At 35.5% G+C, this 21,952-nt stretch overlaps 1 protein-coding gene across 3 annotated transcripts in view; it reads right to left on the bottom strand.

Annotated features, from left to right (window-relative positions):
• CDH18 (cadherin 18) overlaps window positions 1-21,952 on the bottom strand; it is a 603,216-nt gene that overhangs the window by 102,241 nt on the left and 479,023 nt on the right. For all 3 annotated transcript variants that reach the window (XM_039219788.1, XM_039219789.1, XM_039219790.1), the window contains exon 5: window positions 16,271-16,438. In XM_039219788.1, the coding sequence (XP_039075719.1) occupies window positions 16,271-16,438 (168 nt within the window). The remainder of the gene's footprint in view (window positions 1-16,270; window positions 16,439-21,952) is intronic.

Raw genomic sequence — 21,952 nt, 5'->3', positions numbered from 1 at the left:
ATTTATAAGTCCCCAACTGGGCAGTGTTGACCCATAGGCAGGGAAATTTCTACACCCCTATTCAGCAGGAAGAAGTTACAGAAGATATGACCTTCCACTCTCAGCAACCTTAAAGAGTTAAGGTTCAAAATTGTTCAGGGGGAAATGATGTGAAGAACAAGGCAAAAAAATTAGAAGAAAATAAATCTTACAACTTGCAGCCCGTTGACAAATACTGAGGCAGGTAGGGTGACTCTCCTCTAGGTACTCTCCTGCTTTAATGTTAATACTTTGCTAGATGCAAAACGCAAGCTTGGCTTGACATTAGCCCAGCCTCCAGGATCCTACAAGTCGGTCTCCTTTAACATAACAAAGTCGCTCTGAAAACTTCCTCTATCTCTATCTGGTAAGATTTAAGTTAGCTATTATGTTCCAAACATATGGTCCATGGATATACATCTTAGGTCTCATGACTCGTGCTTTACTAGACAGTAGTAAGTTACCTAACTTAACAGTATCCAGCTCCTCATGGTCCTGGAAGCATTGGTTCCAAATTCCTTAAAGACTCGCCCTGCTGACTCACAAGTGCATAATCAATTACTCCTCATAATCCCAGTGCAGCTCTTTTTGCCCATGGTCTTGTCCCTGTGCTTTAATAGAAACCACCTATTTTTACTGTTCAAAGAAAGAAGGAAGGGAGAGAGAAGGGCAGAAAGAGAGTGGGGGGAGGGGGAGGAAGGAAAAAGGATGGGAGGGAATAAGTGAAGGGAAAGGAAAAGAAGGAGAGAAGAAGGGAGGGAGAAAGGAAGGAAGGAAGGAAGGGTGGGAACTGGGGGGGAGAGAGAGGGAGGGAGAGAGAAACAAAGAAAGAGAGAAACAAAGAAATAAAGAAAACTATGATTTGACTATCTCTCTGCTAGGATAGGCTCAATTCCAAATGAATTTTTATTCCACAATATGATCTGAAAAGTCAACAATTGGGAGGAGGAGAGATCATGAACACAAAATGAAACCACTGAAGAGCAGTTAGAGCATCTCTTCAAGACTGGTATCTTGGCCAAAGTCATTGGCAAAACACAGAATTAAAGTAATAGAGACATGTTTGCCATTTACAGGAAAACATGATGAGAGAAAGGAATCCACACTTATGAACAAATAATACAATCCATTCATATTCCATCCTCCATTCACAAATATTTGTGTGCCTCTTAGGGATAAAATCCATTTATTTGCCTCCTGATACTCCCGAATCTCTTTAAACCATGGAACCGGACTTGAATTTCAATATCATGTGAAACAGTCATAAATGAACATGTTTCTTCTTGATCTAGGGACCACTGAATTAGGACATATTATTTGCTCACCACAGATTCGATATATAATTAAGGATAAATAAGGACAAAATAATAAAAATAAATGCCCCATTTTAACAGAAAATAATGTCAGTGTTTCATAGTAATTCAGTAATTATTCCGTATAATCACTACAAGGATTTTTGTTCCCAAAGTTCTGAAACTAACTTACTTGCTGAATCCTTGCATTTTCAGCCCTGAAAGTCATGAAATTTCTGGTTTCCTTCATCTCCCTTTCATGTTTACTAGAAAACAGACCAATTTTTTTTTTTTACTCCTCTCTTTTTTGTAGTATCTTATCAAATGCAGCTTATACAAAATAACTCACATTACAGACATTCTTTTATAAAACCTCTTCTTCTGAAGCCATGGATTCATTGGGTACATTTTCTACCTTCTAAATTATCTTGTGGAAATATTTCCAAAGCAGAACACAGTCATATTTGAGCACCCTATAAACTTTCCTTCATACTCTTTTCTTCTTCAAACACAATTTCACATCATTTTGTGTAGTAGTGGTGGCAGTGTTGGTAATGGTGTTGGTGGTAACAGAAACTTGCTTCTAGAGAGATACAATATAGAACAAGCTTTGTTTATTAGTCGCTTTCTTTTGCATTAACAAATAAATTCTAACTCAATAACTTATAATCACAAACATTATTTTTTCTTTTATATAAGAACTCTGTCTTCCTACAACTCTGCTAGGCCCTGATATATTCACCTCTATTAAGCACCAGTATTTTCTCATTAGACTGAAGGAGAGATTCTTTCTAAATTACGTTTTTATTGGGTGCCTGAGTGGCTCAGTTGGTTAAGCATCTGACTTTGACTCAGGTCATGATCTCGCAGTCTGTGGATCTGTGGGTTTGGGCCCTTCATCCAGCTCTATGCTGACAGCTCAGAGTGTGGAGCCTGCTTCAGATTCTGTGTCTCCCTCTCTCTCTTCCCCTTCTCTGCTCATGCTCTGTCTCTCAAAAATAAAAAAAAATAAACGTTAAAAAATTAAAATAAATAAATATTGTTTTTATCAGAGTGGAAGCCAAGAACAAGAGAACTGAGCCAAACAGCAAGCTTATTAAGGTTTATGCTCCCATGTGATTCAAGCCATGACCTTTCAGATGCCATTGATCAAGGCAAATTAAATGGCCAATCCCCAATTCAATGGGAAAATATCTTCTATTTATAGGAAAACATGTAAAAGGCAGGGAGAGAATGCATAATTGCAAGCATATAATTAAATATACAAGTCCAGGTAAGAGATATCAAGTACTTTAAGATGCAAACTCAGTAAATTTCTATTCCAAACAATTTTTTAAGGAAATAAGATTAGTGAGAATGAATGTTGTGAATGACTGCAATACAAGACAAATCTTAAGCAGTTTTCCAATGAGGTTCTCTGAAAAGTGAACTCATTCCTTTTCTTTCAACATATATTTTTAATCTCATCCTTATTTTAATGCAATTTAATAGGTTAAAGATTTCTAGAGTAATAGGTTATATTTCATCTTATCATCAATTTTTTTATGTTGTTTATTTATTTTTGAGAGTCAGAGAGAGACAGCACGAGCAGGGGAGGGTCAGAGAGAGAGGGAGACACAGAATCCAAAACAGGCTCCAGGCTTTGAGCTAGCTGTCATCACAGAGCCTGACACGGGGCTCGAACGCACAGACCGTGAGATCATGACCTGAGTCAAAATCGCTTGCTTAACAGGCTGAGCCTCCCAGACTCTCGCTCTTATCATCAAGTTTGAGAACAATACTATTGTCATCTATTTTCTATTACTGTTGATGAGAAGACCATGGTATGTCAAATTCCTTTCTCTTTGCTTTTAAAATGTTAAACTACACCTTAACACATGTATGTAATAATATTTTCCAACACATATGGGATTTCTTATGATAATTTGTCTAAGGTTTAATGTCTATACTTATTTATGAAAACAGTCTAGTTTATTACTGCCTCATCATTCTCTTTCCTTTCTTCATCTGAAACTACTATGATTGTACATTGTAAATTTGTTTTCTTTTGCTATGTATTTTAATCCCTCTTTTTAGTTTATTTATTTGTTTGTTTATCTTTTGCCTCTCTAATGCATTCTAGCTAGTTTCCTCATACTTGTCTTCCAGTTTATGTATTCTGCATTCAGTTGTATCTAATCTCCTATTTCCCCAATTTGCTTGGGTTCTCAGTGATAAGTCTTAACGCCAATGTCTATGCTCTGGCTTCTGTTGACTAAGTAGAGTTTCCATTTTCCACCGCAGACTAATCCCTGGTTTCATGCCAGATACCTTATTCTAGTAACAGCCTAATAAATTTACATTAATTGTACACTTCCTCCATTTTCAAGGGCTAGCAAGCTAAAATGCCAGCTTCTGGAGCCTACATGCTGTCTTATTCTCCCTCTGGATTTCCACAATATCAGCTTACCAATTTGCCACTGTTTCAAGTGCACTTACACCACTACAATCACAGTGAAATATAAAATCTACTGGGAGAAAACTTATAATTATAACAGTAGCAGAATACATGCAATTCCCTAAACTCTCATTTTTCTAGAGTATGGCACTCAGGCTGCACAGAACCCTACAACAGAACTCCAGTAGAAAGAATCCCTGATTCTTATAATGTTCTCTATATTTTCAGCATCAGGAAGACAGAGAGCACAGAAGCACCTACATGAATATGCAAGTGAAAGGTATCTAGATAAAGAGGTGGCCATGTTAAAAAGAAGGAGATTCGGGGGTGCCTAAGTGGCTCACTTTTGATTTCAGCTCAGGTTATGATCTCAAAGTTTCGTGAGGTCAAGCCCTACATGTTAACAGTACAGAGCCCTCTCCCTCTGCCTCTTCCTCTGCCCCTTCCCTGCTTGCATTCTCTCTGTCTCTTAAAATAAAATAAAAAATATTAATAAAGAAAAAGTTTTAAACTGAAAAAACTTCAGACTCTTAAGTTCTGTAGATGTTGCCAGTTTAGGCTCTAGTGCTAGGTCAAATGTACTGAGCCAACCATTTTCTAGAATATAGAAATCTGTGTTCAGATCCACTAAAATTTGTCTCTCCTCATTGTTTAAACTTCAGATCATTTTTCTCATTATAAGCTAATGGCTGTCAAAGCAAAATGTTGATAATATATTTACCTAAATTTCTTTTTTTATTGGTATCATGAAGATTGGATCACTCTCAGTGACTGTTAAATAACATTCATGGAAAACATTGAAAGTGTGTGGAGAGAGTTTTATTTTTCTTCTTCCCTAAATGAAATGTTTGTTATATCAATTCTACTACAGAATCTATAGTATTTTGATGCCTGGGATTATTTTAAGGCAGGATTTTCTATTATCTGTAAAAGTTAAATATACTGAAACAATTATGATGTAAAATCCTGGATGTGAAGCTTGGACTCTAAGATCTGAGGGGGTACAATATGTATTACTGAAGTTTATGCACCAAGTTACTTATAACATATCAATAAAGGACTTTTTTCTTTCTTAGCTTTAATATACATAAGTTGTATTTTACCTCATTAGCAATTTTCAGATATATCTTTAAATAGTTCTATAATTATCCATTTTGGTTTTAAGATTGTAATTTTATATGGCAGAGAGATACAGATATCATTATTTCATATTTCTGCTTCTGAATGTGCTATAATTTTCTGTGCCATATGTGATCCTTTTCACCTAATTTCTTAGACTACATCATGAAATGCTAATGATTAGATGAAGTATATTTAAGAAAGGAAGACTTGGTGGGAATAATAAAAGGGCATTTGATTCATTGAAGCTTGACCCTTCGAATGCACTTTTTTCCCAGGATAATATTGATTCTAATTGCTTTTAAAAAGACCTTGTTTCTTTCCTTCAGTAACTTTGCCAGATGAGTAAATAAGTCATTCTCAAAAATATACCCTGGGTCCCAGCCTACAAAAGCTGTAATCGATTTGATAATTATAATTATTTTGACTACTTAATATTTTTCTTACATTAAATAGCATTTTCTTGGGAAAGTGACTACTTACATATGATAAATATTTATTTATATATGCTTCTAGGGGAAAACTGATTGACATGTAGGTGTTAGGCTGTGATATCTGACTTATTCAGGATGTCTGACATTATAGGTAAGATTAACCAAAAGTTTCTAAATCTCTACTTTAAATTGCTTTACACAGCAGATGCAGTATACATTGGAAATGCTACTCTCAAATTTAAAAAGACATACGAGGAATCTGGAAATTTCTGTCATCTGAAAAACTTGTATGGAATCTTGATCATTAAGCATTATGTTAAGCTCTGGCTGCAATGTTTTTACTATAGGAATAAAGAATGACTACAGTATGCAGATTACAATGCCACACATTACAAGAACAATTGTTCTATATTATAATTCCACTGTACTCTTGCATAGTATTTTTAAAGTTGCTTAACTTAAAATAATAAAAAATAAATAAATAAAATAAATAAACCTGTGTTGCTCACCCTAACATATTTGGTATTACCATGTTTATACATGCACTACTACAAGGCTCATTATCCTGTAAGAAATTTTTCTTTCAAAGTACTGGTAAAGTGGGCCATTTCTCTTTCTTAGTATTCTCTCACTTTCATTTGGAAACATGAATCATGAAAAAATGAAAAACTGTGAACTTATAAATTATTTTTATTTTTTTATGTTTATTCATTTTTGAGAGACAGAGAGAGACAAAACATGAGAGGAGGAGGGGCAGAAAAAGAGGGAGACACAGAATCCAAAGCAGGCTCCATGCTCTGAGCTCTCAGCACAGAGCCAGATGAAGTGTTCGAACCCACGAACCATGAGATCATGACCAGAGCTGAAGTTGGACTCTTAACTAACTGACCCACCCAGGTACCCCGAAACTTATAAATTCTAATTACAGATCATTTCTACTATTTTTCCAGTATTTTGTGAAGAATTAAAAAAATGATTTATAAACACCAATTAGTAACAATCACATAATTTCTCATTAATATATGCTTATTACCATCAGCATGCATATCCATACTAAACAGGGTAAGCAAAGGAAAAGGAATCTATAACTTCGCCACAGCATGCAGCCAAAGAGATTAAATATAAGTCAGAAAATTATTGACATGTTATAACTAATAAGTTTCTAAATAGATAATCTTATTATTTCAAAATACTCAAATTTAAAATTGGAGTGATGCCACAACCTTATTTGTTTATAGTTACTACCTTGTATGAAAGAATATGCTCTAAAAGTATTTGTACCCTTTTTATTAGAATATATAATTATTTTCATTTATTCTTATTTTATATACTTAAGTATATATTTTATATACTTAATCTCCTAATACTAAATAAACACACTTTGTCTCTACAAAGCTGGATGAAAAAATATAATAGATCAATAACTTGCAGGTTTTACAGTTAATTTCAGAATTCCAGCTTTCTTTGAATTCATACTTTCAATTTATCCATATTTGATGAGGAAGCAGCATGGGGCAAGCTGAGGGCAAAATACAGGCTAACAGCCCAAGCCCCACCCCCCAGTGGGGATGTGTGTGACATTTCTTGGATATTCCTGGCTACCCAGCAACAAAGGAAATGGTTTAGGTACTTGCCATGGTGATGTGGGAAACAAAGGCAAATGAAAAATTAAATTCCCACACTGCCTACAGCCCATTGACAAGTCCTTGAAATTGGCAGAGTGACCTCCCTTAGGAGCTCAGCTGCCTTGATGACACTTTGCTGGGGGCAAAAGGGAATCTTAACATTATCTCAATCTCCAGGATCCTGTAAGTCTACTTCCTTTATCTCAACTGCCCCAAGATATATGCTGGCCATCATACACCAAGCTTATCCTCCTCCACTTCCCCCGGTATACATCTGAAGGGTCTCATGACTGAGGTTTTATTAAACAATAATAAATGATGTTCCCTAGCAACAGCTGGCCCCTCAAGGTCCTGGAAACCTTGCTTCTAAAATTCCTTAGAGACTTACTCTATCCCTGACCCCTTCCCAACCTGAGGGTATATGATGAGTTACCCATCACGACTACAGTGAAGCTCATCCTGCCCACCTGTTCTGTCCCTGTACTGTAATAAAATCACCTTTTTGCACCAAGAACGTCTTCAAGAATTCTTTCTTGGCTGAAGGCTCCAGACCACCCCACCATCACCCCAAACTTCATCAATATTGAATATCAAGTGGACATACTATTCATGTATCACCCATGATCTTTCAGTTTAAACATCAGTGGGTTGATCTTTCCAATCAAGATGGTGACATGTTATACACACAATGACTGTTTCAAGTCACTGGAGTGTATTCAATGTAAAAAGGCCTGAAAGAGATATGATCTTTGAGAAAAAGGAAGGACAGCAGTATGAGTTTTCATATTGACAATGACTCAAGGCATCCTTTTTAAATATGTACTGCTAGGGGAAAGACTCCAAGCAGCAATTATGTAGTTTGTGGAAGGGAGTCTAGGACTCAGGGCTGGCACAGTAGCTCAAATAAGAACCAAGGCACAGAAAGAAGAAACCTCAGAGAAATGGTCCCCAAAATGTGAAAGCAGTATTTCTGTGATGATTGCAGATACATACACTACATGTGCACATGTGAAGATTCCAAGAAACCAAGACAAAACAGAGCTAATAGAGATTTCAGCAGCCAGGAGACAGTAGAAATCAGAACTGGTACTTGCTTTGGTTGATTTAGAGAAAAATGTGTGTTTAGGAATAAAAACTACTTCCTAGGGATAAGGGGAAATGATAGAATGCAGTTCTAAGAAAGTCTAAGTAATTTAGGTAAATGAAATTCTATGTTATCTATAGGAAAATAACTCTCTTTGGAGGAAAATGACATAATCAGTGATTTATAAAACTCTCTATACATAATGTTCAATCAATAATTCCAAAGCATGCTTAGAACTGGAAAACTATCAAAACCAAAAGAAAAAAAATCAATAAAAATACCCAGATTTGATACTGATATTAGAGTTATTAGAAAAGAGTTTTGAAATGATCATGATTAATGTTTAAGAACACATGAAAAAAAGTAGATAATTGGGAAAAAAGTAGATAATTTTAGCAGATACCAATGATGTATATTTAATAAGTGAAATGAAAATTATAGAACTAAAACATTTCAGTGCTTAAGTGTGTATTTAATGGCTTTAACACACAAGTTATTAGAGAATAAACAAAGTGGAAAAAATTACTGCATTAGAATGTAGGGCAATATAAAATATCCAGGCTAAAGAAGGGAGAGATAAACATAATAAGTAAATACACAAACAAAAAATAATAGATATATGGCACATAACTACAAGACCTTACAATGAGGGACCATAAAGCAAGCTGAGGACAGAGCATAAGCTAGAACACACTATTCCCCACCCCCACCAGCTCCCACCCCTAGGTGGGATGTGTGTGATATTCCTCAGGCACTCCTGGCTCCCCAGGAACAAAGGAAAGGAAAGAAAACAAATGGCTGATAGAGATCACAGTCATGTAGGACAGGAGTCTCCTTCAGTTTACAAATATCTTACTAAATTGAAAGAAAAAGGTGATCATATCAATAGACTAATCTCCAGAATTCTATAATCTCAGTTTCCTGGAGACCCTAACATCACCCTCCCCTCCACAGTGAAGTGGGAAACAAAGGTGAGAAGGATATGGGAGGTAAAATTAAATTTCCTTATAACCTGCAGCCCACTGGCAAATACTTGAGGCAAGTACAGAGGAAACCATATGTTCAGGAATCCTCTACTGTCATAATGTCAAGGCCTTACTAGAGGAAAAACAACTTCAGCTTGACAATCTCAAGGCCTCTTATCTTAGAAGTCCTCTTTAGCATATCAAAGTTCTTCTGGAGGAAAGACTTAACTTCTTCCAACTCCATAGTATATAACCAGCATTCTTCATACTCTCCCTTCCCCGAATGCTTGTTTCTGCCCAAGGGTCCTGTCCCAGGACTTTAATAAAATCACCTTTTTGCACTGAAGACGCCTTCAAGAATTCTTTCTTGGCCATCAGCTCTGAACCCCACCATCACCCCAAAACCTCATCACTAACACTCAGGTTTTTGCACAGCCATTAGGAAGGAAGTGACAAAACAAAGAAAAAAAAATTTTTTGACTAGTATTGAACAAAATTTCCAGAACTAACAAAAGATCGCTTAAAAATTTCTTATAACTGAAAAGCAGATTTTTTTTAAGTAAGTACCTCTTAGGTGCACCAGAGTTAAACTCTTGAATATCAAATACAAAACAATAATTAAAGTAAGATCCATTAAAGTGGAAAAAACTAACCTACAATAAAGCAATTACACTGATAACTGATTTTTAACAGACAAGATAGTCAGCAGACAATTACATCATTTACTACATTTTAAAATAAGGAAAATCCTTCAAATTAGAGTTCTACTCCTAGTGGAAATACACTCTAAAAAAAAGTAGAAAAATTATAAGAAAAAAAGTAAAGAATTCATAGATAGTAGATCAGTATAAAAAGGAACAGCAGAACGATTTTTATACAAAATGTAGAATTTCCTTTACAGGGACAGCAATCCAGGAAAGAGCAAATGCCACCAGAAAGCATAAATTATTATTGACTTAAAAGTTATTATTTACTAGGGGTGTCAGGTTGCTCACTTGGTTGAGTGTCCAACTTCGGCTCAGGTCATTATCTCGCAGTTTATGGGTTCAAGCCCCATGTCAGGTTTTGTGCTGAGAGCTCAGAGTCTGGATGCTGTCTTGCATTCTATGTCTCCCTCTCTCTTTGCTCCTCCCCTAATGGTTCTCTCTCTATATCTATCTATCTATCTATCTATCTATCTATCTATCTATCTATCTCAAAAATAATAAACATTAATTTTTAAAAATTATTTACTATTTAACACAACAAACATAATGACAATTTTATGCATGGCTTCATATATAAAATAGCAAAAAGCAAAAAAAAAGGTCTTTGTAATGGGGACAGTTGATTGTTCCATTTCCTTCAGGTGATAAAATTATAATTTAATTGGGAAAAAACCATAATTATCTAGAGCAAATATTAAAGGAAAATCGAAGTAAATTGTTAACAAAGGGTACAATGAAGGCAGTGAAATACATTGAGTAATTCAAAAAATAGAAGAAAAAAGAGACACATCTTTAAAAAAAAAAAGCAAGATGGTAGACTTACATAGAAATATATGTGTAATTAAATTTTTTGTAAGTACATTAAATCAAACTAAATAAATATTGTGAAACCAGATTAAAATAAAGCAAAACAATAGCAGTTGAGTGGCTCATATAAAACTTTAAAAATAAAAATAAACTTTGAAAGTAAAAGGATGGAAAACATTATACCATCTACCCATTAGAAAAATTTTTAAAAATCTGGTATAGTTATTTTAATATCAAATAGACTTTATGTTATAGATGATTATTATGAGAGATATTCCACCATGAAACATGTTCAATCTAAGAGGAAGATATCTTGCACCCAGTATCATGATTTCAAATTACATCTAAAAAAAGTCCAAAACACCAAATAAAAGGATAAATAGAAAAAACCAGTCTCAATTGCTGACAAAAAAATTAAAAGCATAATGAAATAATGCTTTTATTATATATAAATAATAATTTATATATGTATAAAACAAAGTATGAAGTTACAAAATTTGCCCTGTAAAGTGCATAGGGACACTATCTCCGTGAAATACATACTGACATTTAGAAAAACCCTCAGCAAGTTTCAAAATATATACCTGTATCCATACTAAAATGATATCACCTCATGCCTGTCTGAAAGGCTAAAATTAACAACACAGGAAACAGCAGATGTTGGCAAGGATGCAGAGAAAGGGAAAGCCTCTTACACTGTTGGTGGGAATGGAAACTGGTGCAGCCACACTGGTGAAAACAGTATGGAGTTTCCTCAAAAAATTAAAAACAGAGCTACCCTACAATCCAGCAATTGCACTAGTAGGTATTTACCCAAAGCACACAAGAATACTGAATTGAAATGATACATGCATCCTGATGTATAGCAGCATTATCTACAAAAGCCAAACTATGGATAGAGTCCAACGAGCCTAAATGGCCATCAACCAATGAATGAATAAAGAAGATGTGGGGTGTGTGTGTGTGTGTGTGTGTGTGTGTGTGTGTGTACACACACACACAATGGAATATACAATGGAATATTGCTTAGCCATAAAATGAAGAAATTTTGGCATTTGCAATGAAGTAGATGAGCTAGAGAGTATTATGCTAAGTGAAATTAAAAAACAAAATAGATGAAATTGGGGTGGGAGGAGAGAGAGTCAAACCATAAAACAGCCATTAACTATGAAGGGCATTTGTGGTGAACATTGGGTGTTGTGTGCAAATGATGAACAACTGAATTCTACACCTGAAACTAATTTTACACTATATGTTAATTAACTGGAATTTCAATAAAAACTCGAAAAAGAAAAAAAATGAACTATATATATATATATATATATATTTTTAAATGTTTTTATTTTTATTTATTTCTAGGAGAGAGAGAGAGACAGCGTGAGCAGGGGAGGGTCAGAGAGAGAGGGAGTCACAGACTGAAACAGGCTCCAGGCTCTGAGCTGGCAGTCAGCACAGAGCCCGACGCGGGGCTCGAACCCACGAACCGCAAGATCATGACCTAAGCGAAAGTCGGACGCTTAACCGACTAAGCCACCCAGGTGCCCCTAGATATATTTTTTTAAAATACACTAGAGAAACACCACCTTGCTGATAATTAAAACATACATTTCATATTTGATCAGAGGAGAAGCCTTCTTCTTTGTGTCTTTCAATTACTATTTCAAATAAAATATTGGTGCTGAATGTATTATACGCCATTTAGGTTGATTTTCATGAAAATGTAAATAGTAAATTTGGAACCAATTTCCTCTAAATCTTTCCTCTAAAATACTTTGCTATTAACAAAAGCATGAATGTCTGTTGAACTATTAGGCGTTGATTCTCCAAATATTCCACAGCACTGTATCAATTCTAGTCACAAATGAGCTAATATTGCAGGATGGTGTACAGTTTTGCAATCATTTCAAGTTCTTCAGGGAAGTTTTGTTAAGTCATCAAATTTCTACCATTTTATTGTGATTATTTGACATGTATGTGTTTTTTTTTCTCTTTCCGCAAATATGTTATTCATTCTTACTTACTCAAAGGCAATTGTCAAAATACAGGTCTTTTCATTTAGGGTTCAGAAGGTTTGCTTTATGAATTTTCATGAAAGTTATTGATTTTTATATGTATATTATTTTTACAGAATAATGGAGGTCAGGGACTTTTTACTTAACAATAAATTAAGCAATAACTGTAATAGAACTGTAACATAGTCAAAACCAAAATAGGGCATAGTAAGAATCTTATGATGTGCAGTATATTCCTTTCAACAGAAGGACTTATCTTGAAGAATTTTATACCCCAAAATTTTTCTGTGAAGGAGAACTGGGCGTTCCTTGTGCTCTTTGAGTAAAGATTCAAGCCATGGAAGGACTGATTTGTTCTTTCACTGTGAGACTTGCAAGCGGCTCTCTTCCTTAATCTTTTCCCAGCCACATGTACGCATTATCTATAATCGAGCAGTGGCTGTTCTCTAATCGGGGCATGAACCAACTGGTGTCTCTCCTACCTTCTGCCTCCCTGACCCTGAGAGGCAGCCTGCTTAGGCCTGGATCTTTATTTGCTATGCATCCTAGGCCACTGGGTTTGCAACTCCCTGGTGTAAAGACTTTGTAAAGCAAACTATCAGTCTAGTTCATTCCTGAGTTTTCCAAGTTAGTCAGAGTGCATTTATTTTAAGTTAAAATACAACGATAACCTTAAATTAAGATATAACAAAGTGATATACAAGATATAACAAATTGATTCACTTTCTCAGGGCATGGCAGGTGAACAGAAGAAAGAAAAAAGGGAAAAATGCTTTGAAGGAATATTTTTGCAGTTTTATATGCAGATGTTTACACTAGAGTCGATCACAGTAGTGTGTAAGAAAAATGGCTCTCTGAGACGATGGCGATATGAGAAGGCCATCAGGAAACGTGTAAAGATGTTACATCTTAAGAGAAACAAATTACTGGACCCATCTGATAACTGGATATGATCTTTACATAAGTTGAATTGTATAAAGATTTGTGCATTTCATGGTGCTTCATGAACACAAGTCCTCATAATATATCACTTCCCCCTTCAAACATTTACAGACTTTCCCATGATATATGTAGCCATTTGATGGCTTATGATGAGTTATGATGATCACAAATAAATTAAAAAATAATTTACTGCAAGCCACTGTTGTCATGGTGACACTAAAATTTGAAAGTAGCATTGTGTTTAGTGTGAAAGGAGGACAGATTCAAAGTCTCTTCAGCAAGTCGGAGTGTGAGGTTCTGGCTGTATAGCATCTCTGTTTCTAAACTCTAAGTGTATCTCACAGTGTGGCAGGGTTGGGTTCTGCTTGACATTCTGCCCAGACCACTACTGACTGAAGAAAGGAAGACCCCCTTGGATAATACACTGACTTCACTCAGAGAGTGTACATGCATTCTGTTTCCTTGTCAGGTAAAATAACTGTTTTCTCCATAAACTGATGTTTCCACAATAACCCTGTTATTAATCAATATAAGGGGTGCCTGGGTGGTTATGTCAGTTGAATATCTGACTTCAGCTCAGGTCACGATCTCACAGTTTGTGAATTCAAGTCCCACATTGGGCCCGCTGATGTCAGCGTGGTGCCCGCTTGGATCCTCCGTCCATCTCTCTCTTCCCTCTCCCCCAACTCTCTCTTTCAAAAATAAATAAATGTTAAAAAATAAAATTAGGAATCATTCCTCTACATTTATCACAATTATAGTTTTCTATTGATTTTGAAAATCAATTTTAATGGCCTTATAAATTTAAAAATTAGTTTATGGAGAGAAGGAGGGAGAGGAAGAGTGAGAGATGATATTTGTATCACACCCAAGCATTTACTGAATCCTGATAATGTATCACTAAAGACTAATTCTATTAGGGGCTATGATATAAATATATATCTTTAAAATAGTAGTAGTGGGATCTGCTTGAAAATAAGGTAGACAAGTCGCTGTTGTAAACTATAGTAAAGTTTATATTTGATTGAGGTTACCATTATTGTTCATTATATTAAAAAAATGTTTGAACTTCAGTGTCTTTATTTTATAAAAGAATAGTAGTTGACTTTGACTGCTACATGTGTATATGCACATTGTGCGGACCAAGTGATAAAATACAAAAATGCAATGCTAGTTATAAAATGACTTATAATTTAATTTTGTGGTTTAATGTCATGTGGACTTATCTATGATTTTTAATTTTCTTCTAACCTACTTCCTTCATAGAGCAAAGAACACATGAATGAAGCAGGTCACACATTCCATCTCTAGAACCAGTATTTTAAAATTGATTCTACCTGTGAACTTGACTTGGATGTCTTTTCACAGCGGTAGTTTGACAAAGTATTTAAATTTGACTCCTTCGCTCATTCATCCTGCAAGGGGTGGGTACTGATCTGAACACTGAAATTTACATAGACAATTCAAGCATCATTCTTACTTAGACTTAGGGTAGTAAGAAGCCTATGTACTTATAGATATAAATAAAACATTAAAGTACCATGTAACAGAAAACAAGGATTTATTAACTCTGTTAATTCTGCAACAAACTTCAGAGAAAATTGTAACAGGGCTTTTAAACAGAGAAATGTGAGTGTGGAAAATTATGGGTTGAATCAAAAATGTGTAAGGGTATTATGTTTTAGGAACAGGAAGTATTTGACTGTGGCTAGGCCCAGAGTGTATGGAGAGAAATAGTAAGAGATACAGTGAGGGAAGCTATTTCACACAAACTTGTGAAGAGCCTGTGTTGATATACCATGGTGTCTACTTTATTACAGTTTTTAAACATCATGTATCAGGAAGGTATAAGGGATAGCGCCCCTACAGGATTTTTGTGATAATTAGATATTATTCTATAAAACGCCATCTGCAGTTTCTACCACATTAGAAATGCTGAAAAATATTTCTTTCCCACTCTGAGGAAGTCATAAACACCATTTCTTTTGAAAGTTACAGAACTGGGGGCGTATGAGTGGCTCAGTCTTTTAGGCGTCCAACTTCGGCTCAGGTCATGATCTCACGGTTCTTGGGTTCGAGCCCCACATCGGGCTCTGTGCTGACACCTAGCTCAGAGCCTGGAGCCTGCTTCAGATTCTGTATCTCCCCCTCTCTCTGACCCTCCCCTGCTCATACTGTCTCTCTCTCTTTCTCTCTCTCTCTCTCTCAGAAATAAATAAAACAAAACAAAAAAAAAAAACAAAGTTACAGAACTGACACCTTCTCGCCCTGAATTGTCTGAAAGTTTGTGCCCTCCATTCACAAAGTTCATCTTCTACTCTGAGAGCTCACTTTATAGTGTTACCCTCACCTTTTGTGGGGTGGTGTGTGTGTGTGTGTGTGTGTGTGTGTGTGTGTGTTGGGGCATTCATGCACATAACATGAAGATTTTTTAAAATTTCAGTCACAGAAAACATATATGCATTTTTTTTGCAAGAGTAGAATGTCCACCTCAGAATGTATTTTGGATACCTCTCTGTGTGCCTTAGTAATACATACATAACCGCTTCAGCAAATGCCAGATATCAGTACTTAGAACTACTACTGTATCACTTTTAATATTTAAATATAACACCAGCTGAAACAGTATTTTTTAACACATGACAACTAACCACCAGATTCAGGGGACAGTAAGTGGAGTGATTTCTTTACTATTGTTTAGAGGAGGGGCAGTAGAGAACACAAAAACAAAATATTCCCATTTAAGATGGAAACATGAGTTAAGTATTTAATTTTGTTTTATGTAAATGAAAGGCGATAAAAGTCAATCATAAGAAGCAAGTACATACTCTGAGGAAACCGTGGGGGGTTGTCATTGACATCCGTCAGGGTGATGTTGACCGTTGTCGATCCTGAAAGCCCCCCGACTTGCCCGGCCATGTCCTTGGCTTGAATGACCACAGAATAGTGTTCTCTGGCTTCTCTGTCCATATTATGTAAGGCAGTTCTAATAACTCCTGCAACATATTTTAAACAAAAGAGTACAAATGATATATTAAATGAGAAGCACCTCAGATGTATCATTTCCCCCCATATTTTAAGAAGTACATTTAAAAACATTTATTAAGGTTTATTTATTTTTGGGACAGAACCAGAGGGTGAGCAGAGGAGGGGCAGAGAGAGGGAGACACAGAATCCGAATCTGAACCAGGCTCCAGGCTCTGAGTTGTCAACACAGAGCCTGAGGTGGGGCTCGAACTCCCACACTGCAAGATCATGACCTGAGCCGAAGTCCAATGCTCAACCAACTGAGCCACCCAAGTGCCCCAACAAGTGCATTTTTCAATGAAATACATTCGTGAGAAATCCACTTCTGAGACAAACAATACCTTAAACAAGCTACTAAAACCACCTCTTTCGACCCCTTCATTTGCAGCCACATGTCTTAAACCATTCTATCAGTGGTACATTGAGATGCCCATTGTTTTGTGTTCTTTGGCGTGCCTTGCAGAGCAGCCCCATGGCCCAAGCCTGTTCTTCTGCTGGAGTACCAAATATTTTACAAGTTGTGCTCCTCAATTATGTCAGTTAAGATGATTTGAGAAGAGGTTAATTTTCCTCCTTACAGAACAATTTACATAGCTTCCTGACAGGGCTGTCAAAGTTGGATGATGGAAAACACTGAAGAATTGTGGATACTTGAGCAAAGATTATAGACGGGAGTCATTTTAACATTTATCAAGATTACAAAATTCACTATTTTTATCAGGAAATAGCAGCTACGATAAGAACTAGATGTAAGTACCTAAGCAAAATAAAGTGATGAAATTGATGCCAAAAATCACAGGTACAAGTCACATTCTTTATTTCACAGTGCAAAGGAGACATTATAGGTATTCTTTTATCAAATAGTACTTGGATTCAATAAAGAGATAAAAAATGTGTTATAACTCCATTTGTATCACCCATAGGTATATGTGTGCGCACACACACAAAAATCAGATAGCTTTGTCAATAAATTCTTAAATCTACAAATGGAAATCCATTTACCAGAGGGCCAAAACTATTAACTGTATTATACAAAAAGTTCTCATCTAGATAAGCTATATAATAAGTATATACGTATATGTATATATATGTCTTTACATTTATGTTATATATGCATGTAAATATAATATAAACATATTTACTACTACATACATAGGTCAACACTTAACAACCACCTTTTTACTTTTATTAAAAATATTTGGATCATGTCATTTTTGAGAAAGGGATCGAGCCCCACTGATTAGTTAACAGTAATATTCATGGGACAGTGGACTGCTAACTATAGAGTTTAACAAACACTGTAATAGAGAATATGTTGATACAATGAAAGAACATAGGGTTGTATGTATATTCCAACTAAAAATAGTCTTTTAAAGGTGGAAAGGATTAGTCAATCAGTTATTCGGAACAGACGACACTGCAGCGATTTTTGTTACTGTTGTTTTACCAAATTGATTGTATGTGTAATGACTTCAGGAGAAGCCTAGGGAACCAGGAAAAGTGATCTCACAACTTTCAATATTTGTGAATTTTTAATTGAGGGAGTTCAGGAAAATTTTCCTGAAGCTAAATAGAAATGAAAATTATTCTTATCAAAAGAAATTATAATAATATGGTAATAAATGATTCATCTAATTCATGCATATGAAAAAGCCTCAAGCATCCTTATTACAAAGAACAATGTTTTATCATGTATGATAATTATATAAGAAGGAATTGAATTGATGCAGAAATGAACAAGCTGAGAATTTATGAAACTATTTTGTGATAGAAACATATACTTTCTAATATTTGAAAAAGATAAAGATGTTGTTTTGAAAAGAATACATTATAAGTGGGACTTGCCTCTGGTGTGTAGAAGTTTGAAAGGGGTGATTTTATACAATGAAATCTTTAAAGTGTTATTTGCCGAATATAAAAATATAAAAGTAAAATCAATCATTGCAAAGAGAATGATAAATAATATATTTAAGCAATTTGAGAGACAGAGACACACACACAGGGAGAAAGGGGGAGAGAGAGAGAATCCCAAGCAGGCTCTACATTGTCTGTGTAGAGCCTGACATGGAGTTTGAACCTATGAACTGTGAGATTATGACCTGAGCTGAAAGCAAGAGTCGGATGGTTAACCAATGGAGCAACCCAGGCACCCTGACAAATTTACACATTTTGAATGTTATTCATTTAAGAGAATCAGAGAAATCAGTCCAACCCCTGTTTGAGAGTACACATCTCAATAATTTTATTCCATTGCCATTATATCCCTTCTTTCATAACAGTTATGTCTGACAGAAAATGAGAAGAAACTTGTCAGCCAAATTTGCTTATGGAAAGAAAACGGTATATCCAGAATTGACACGTACTTCCCAGAAATGATTGTCTAAGAACCCACTGAACCTCACAGTCCTCTGGAGGATGCGCCTGTGTGCTTAGCTATGACCTACCTCAAGGGTGCGCAGGTAACTGGAGAATGTTCATCAAATTGCCATAGTCAAATAATCTCTATCTAACACATTGCCCAGATGTCTGTAAGTGGGGCATCTCAGAACACAGCCAATGCATAGTAACTTTCTTTTTTCCTTCTAAATAGGTGTCTTTAGAGCAGATTTAGGTCCACAGCAAAATCAAGAAGTAGTTACCACGTACCTTCCCCCTATTCCTTCCTTTCCACACACACACACACACACACAGCTTCTCCCACTGTCACCATCCTGCATCAGTATGGCACATTTGCTACAACTTATTAATCTATGCTGACATATCACTATCACCCAAAGTCCTCTGTTACACTAACATTAGGAATCACTCTTGGTGCTGTACATTCTATGAGTTTGGACAAATGTCTAATTACATGTATTCAGAATTATAGTATCAGAATAGTTTTACTGCCTTGAAAATCTTTTCTGCTCCACACATTCATCTCTCCCTCCCTCAGTGCCTGGAAACCATTGATCTTTTTACTTTTTCTGTATTTTTGCCTTTACTGTCTCTGTAATTTTGCCTTTTTCAGGAAGTCATATAATTGGAATCATATAGTATATAGTCTTTTCAGATTATCTTCTTCACTTGGTAATAGGCAGTTAAGGACTCTCCATGTCTTTTCATGGCTTGATAGGTCATATTTATTTAGTGCTAAATAATACTGCATTCTTTGGGTATACAGTTGTTTATACATTCACCTGCAAAGGACATCTTAGTTGTTTCCAAGTTTTGATGATTATGAATGAAACTGCTATAAGCATCTGTCTACTGGTTTTTGTTTGGAAATAAATTTGCAACTCCTTGAGTAAAGATCAAGGAGCATAACTGCTGGATCACATGGTAAAAGTCTGTTTAGTTTTGTAAAACACTGTCAAACTTCTGAAGTGGCTGTACCATTTGCATTCCTACTAACAGTAAACGAGAGCTCCTGTTGCTTCAAATCATTAGTGGTGTGGTAGTGTCTTGTGTTCATTTGTATTTCCCTGGACATATGGTGTTGGAAAATTTTTCAAATTCTTATTCCCATAGGTAGGTCTTCTTTGGTGAGGTTTCTGTTAGATCTTTTGTAGATCTTTTGTCCATTTTTTAAATTGAATTGTATTATTATTGTTGAATTTTAAGAGTTTGTTGTATATTTTAGATAACAGTTCATTATTTTGTTATTGTATATAAAAAGTCATTGCCACACCCAAGGTCAACTAGACTTTCATTGGTGTTACCAGGAAGGACTTGGATCTCTCTACCTCTCTCTCTCTCTCTATCACCTATCTATATCTATCTATTTAGAGAGAGGAAAAAGAAAAAAAAAAAAAAACAACAAGCAGGGGAGACAGAGAAAGGCAAAAGGAGAGAGAGAATCTTAAGCAGGTTCCATGCTTCAGTTCAGAGCCTGACATGGGGCTCAATCCCATGACCCTGGATCATGATCTGATCTGAAATCAAGAGTTAGGCACTCAACCGACGGAGTCATTGAGGCACCCACAAACTTGTAGGAGTTTTAAGTTATGTATTTCATGTTTAGGTCTTTGATTCATTATGAGTTACTTTTTCTAAGGATGTAATGTCTGTGTCATTTTCTTTTTTCTGCATATGATATCAATTTGTCCCAAACCGTTTTCTGAAAAGATTATTTTCTTCCATTGTATTATGTTGCTCCTTTGTCAGAGATCAGTTTCCTATACATACAAGGGTCTATTTCTGGATTTCTATTCTGTTCCATTTATATGTTTGTCTATTTTTTCATCAACACCACACTGTCTTGACTATTGTTTTGTAGTAAGTCCTAAAGTCAGATAATGTCAGTCTTTCAACTTTGTTTTTCATCTTAAATATTGTCTTGGCTATTCTGGGTCTTTGCCTCTACCTATCAACTTTAGAATCAGTTTGTCAATATCCACGAAATAACTTGCTGGGATTTTTATTGGTTTTCCATCACACCTATAGATATCATTGGGAAGAACTGACATCTTCACAGTGTTGAGTCTTCCAATTAAAGAACATGAAAAATCTGTCCATTTATTTAGTTCTTTGTATCTTTCATCTGAATTTTGTAGTTTTACTTATACAATTTTGTATCCTCCTTGTTAGATTTATAACTAAGTATTTCTTTTGGAAGCAAGCTAACCTAAATGGCCTTATGTTTTTAGGTCATTTTCTACTTGCTCATTGTAGGTATGTAAGAAAGTAATTTTTATATAGTAACCCTGTATCCTGAAATCTTGCTATAACGCTTATTGGTTCCAGGATGTTTTGTTATTGTTATTGATTCCTTAGGATTTTCTACATATACAATTATGTCATCTGTGAACAAAGATTGTTTTTTTCTTTGTTCCTCATCTGCATAGCTTTAATTTAAGCTACATGATTAAGATTGTGCATTTTTCAGTGGTAAATGATAAATGGGATTAGTGAATGAATTATATCTTAAGCAAATTTCACAAATGTATTTCAGAGGAATTGATTATTAAGATTAAAACATATAAAACACATTCTGATATTATTGTTAAAAATACTAACATATTGCCTGATTACTTGAAGCAAATGGATAGTATTGGTTCAAAAAAGTTTTAATATCCCTTGTCCAAGATTACAAGATCTTGTGATGAAATCTGAAAGTTCCTTTGTTGGGAGCCATTCTGAGCCCACTAGTCAAGAAAACTCCTGGTGAGGTTAAAGCAAGTTTGCATGGCTTCTTGCCAATCAGATTATGATCAATATCCACCCCCACTCAATTATTTCTTCTTGAGCACTGGCCCCTAAGGCACCTTGTTGATCAATATCGGGAGTGACTTGTCCACTTATTCTGTCTGGCCCTTGTATGATGATTGCACCTCATGAAGGAACTTATTGTGGGAACTTCTTCTTTTGATTATGGGAACAGACATCATGTCTCCAGCAGGTCCTGTTTCCCTCCATACTATCCCTTGAGCTATGAACAGGCTAACGACCCTTACTCATAAAAGATTGACCTTTACATGTACAATCCTGTTTCTACTGTTGCA

This window comes from Hyaena hyaena, unplaced genomic scaffold (assembly GCF_003009895.1).
Source record: "Hyaena hyaena isolate Hyena2069 unplaced genomic scaffold, ASM300989v1 scaffold_843, whole genome shotgun sequence".
Lineage (NCBI taxonomy): Eukaryota > Metazoa > Chordata > Mammalia > Carnivora > Hyaenidae > Hyaena > Hyaena hyaena.
Note: the sequence above shows the minus strand (reverse complement) of the source record. Positions and strands in the feature narration are given on the sequence as shown.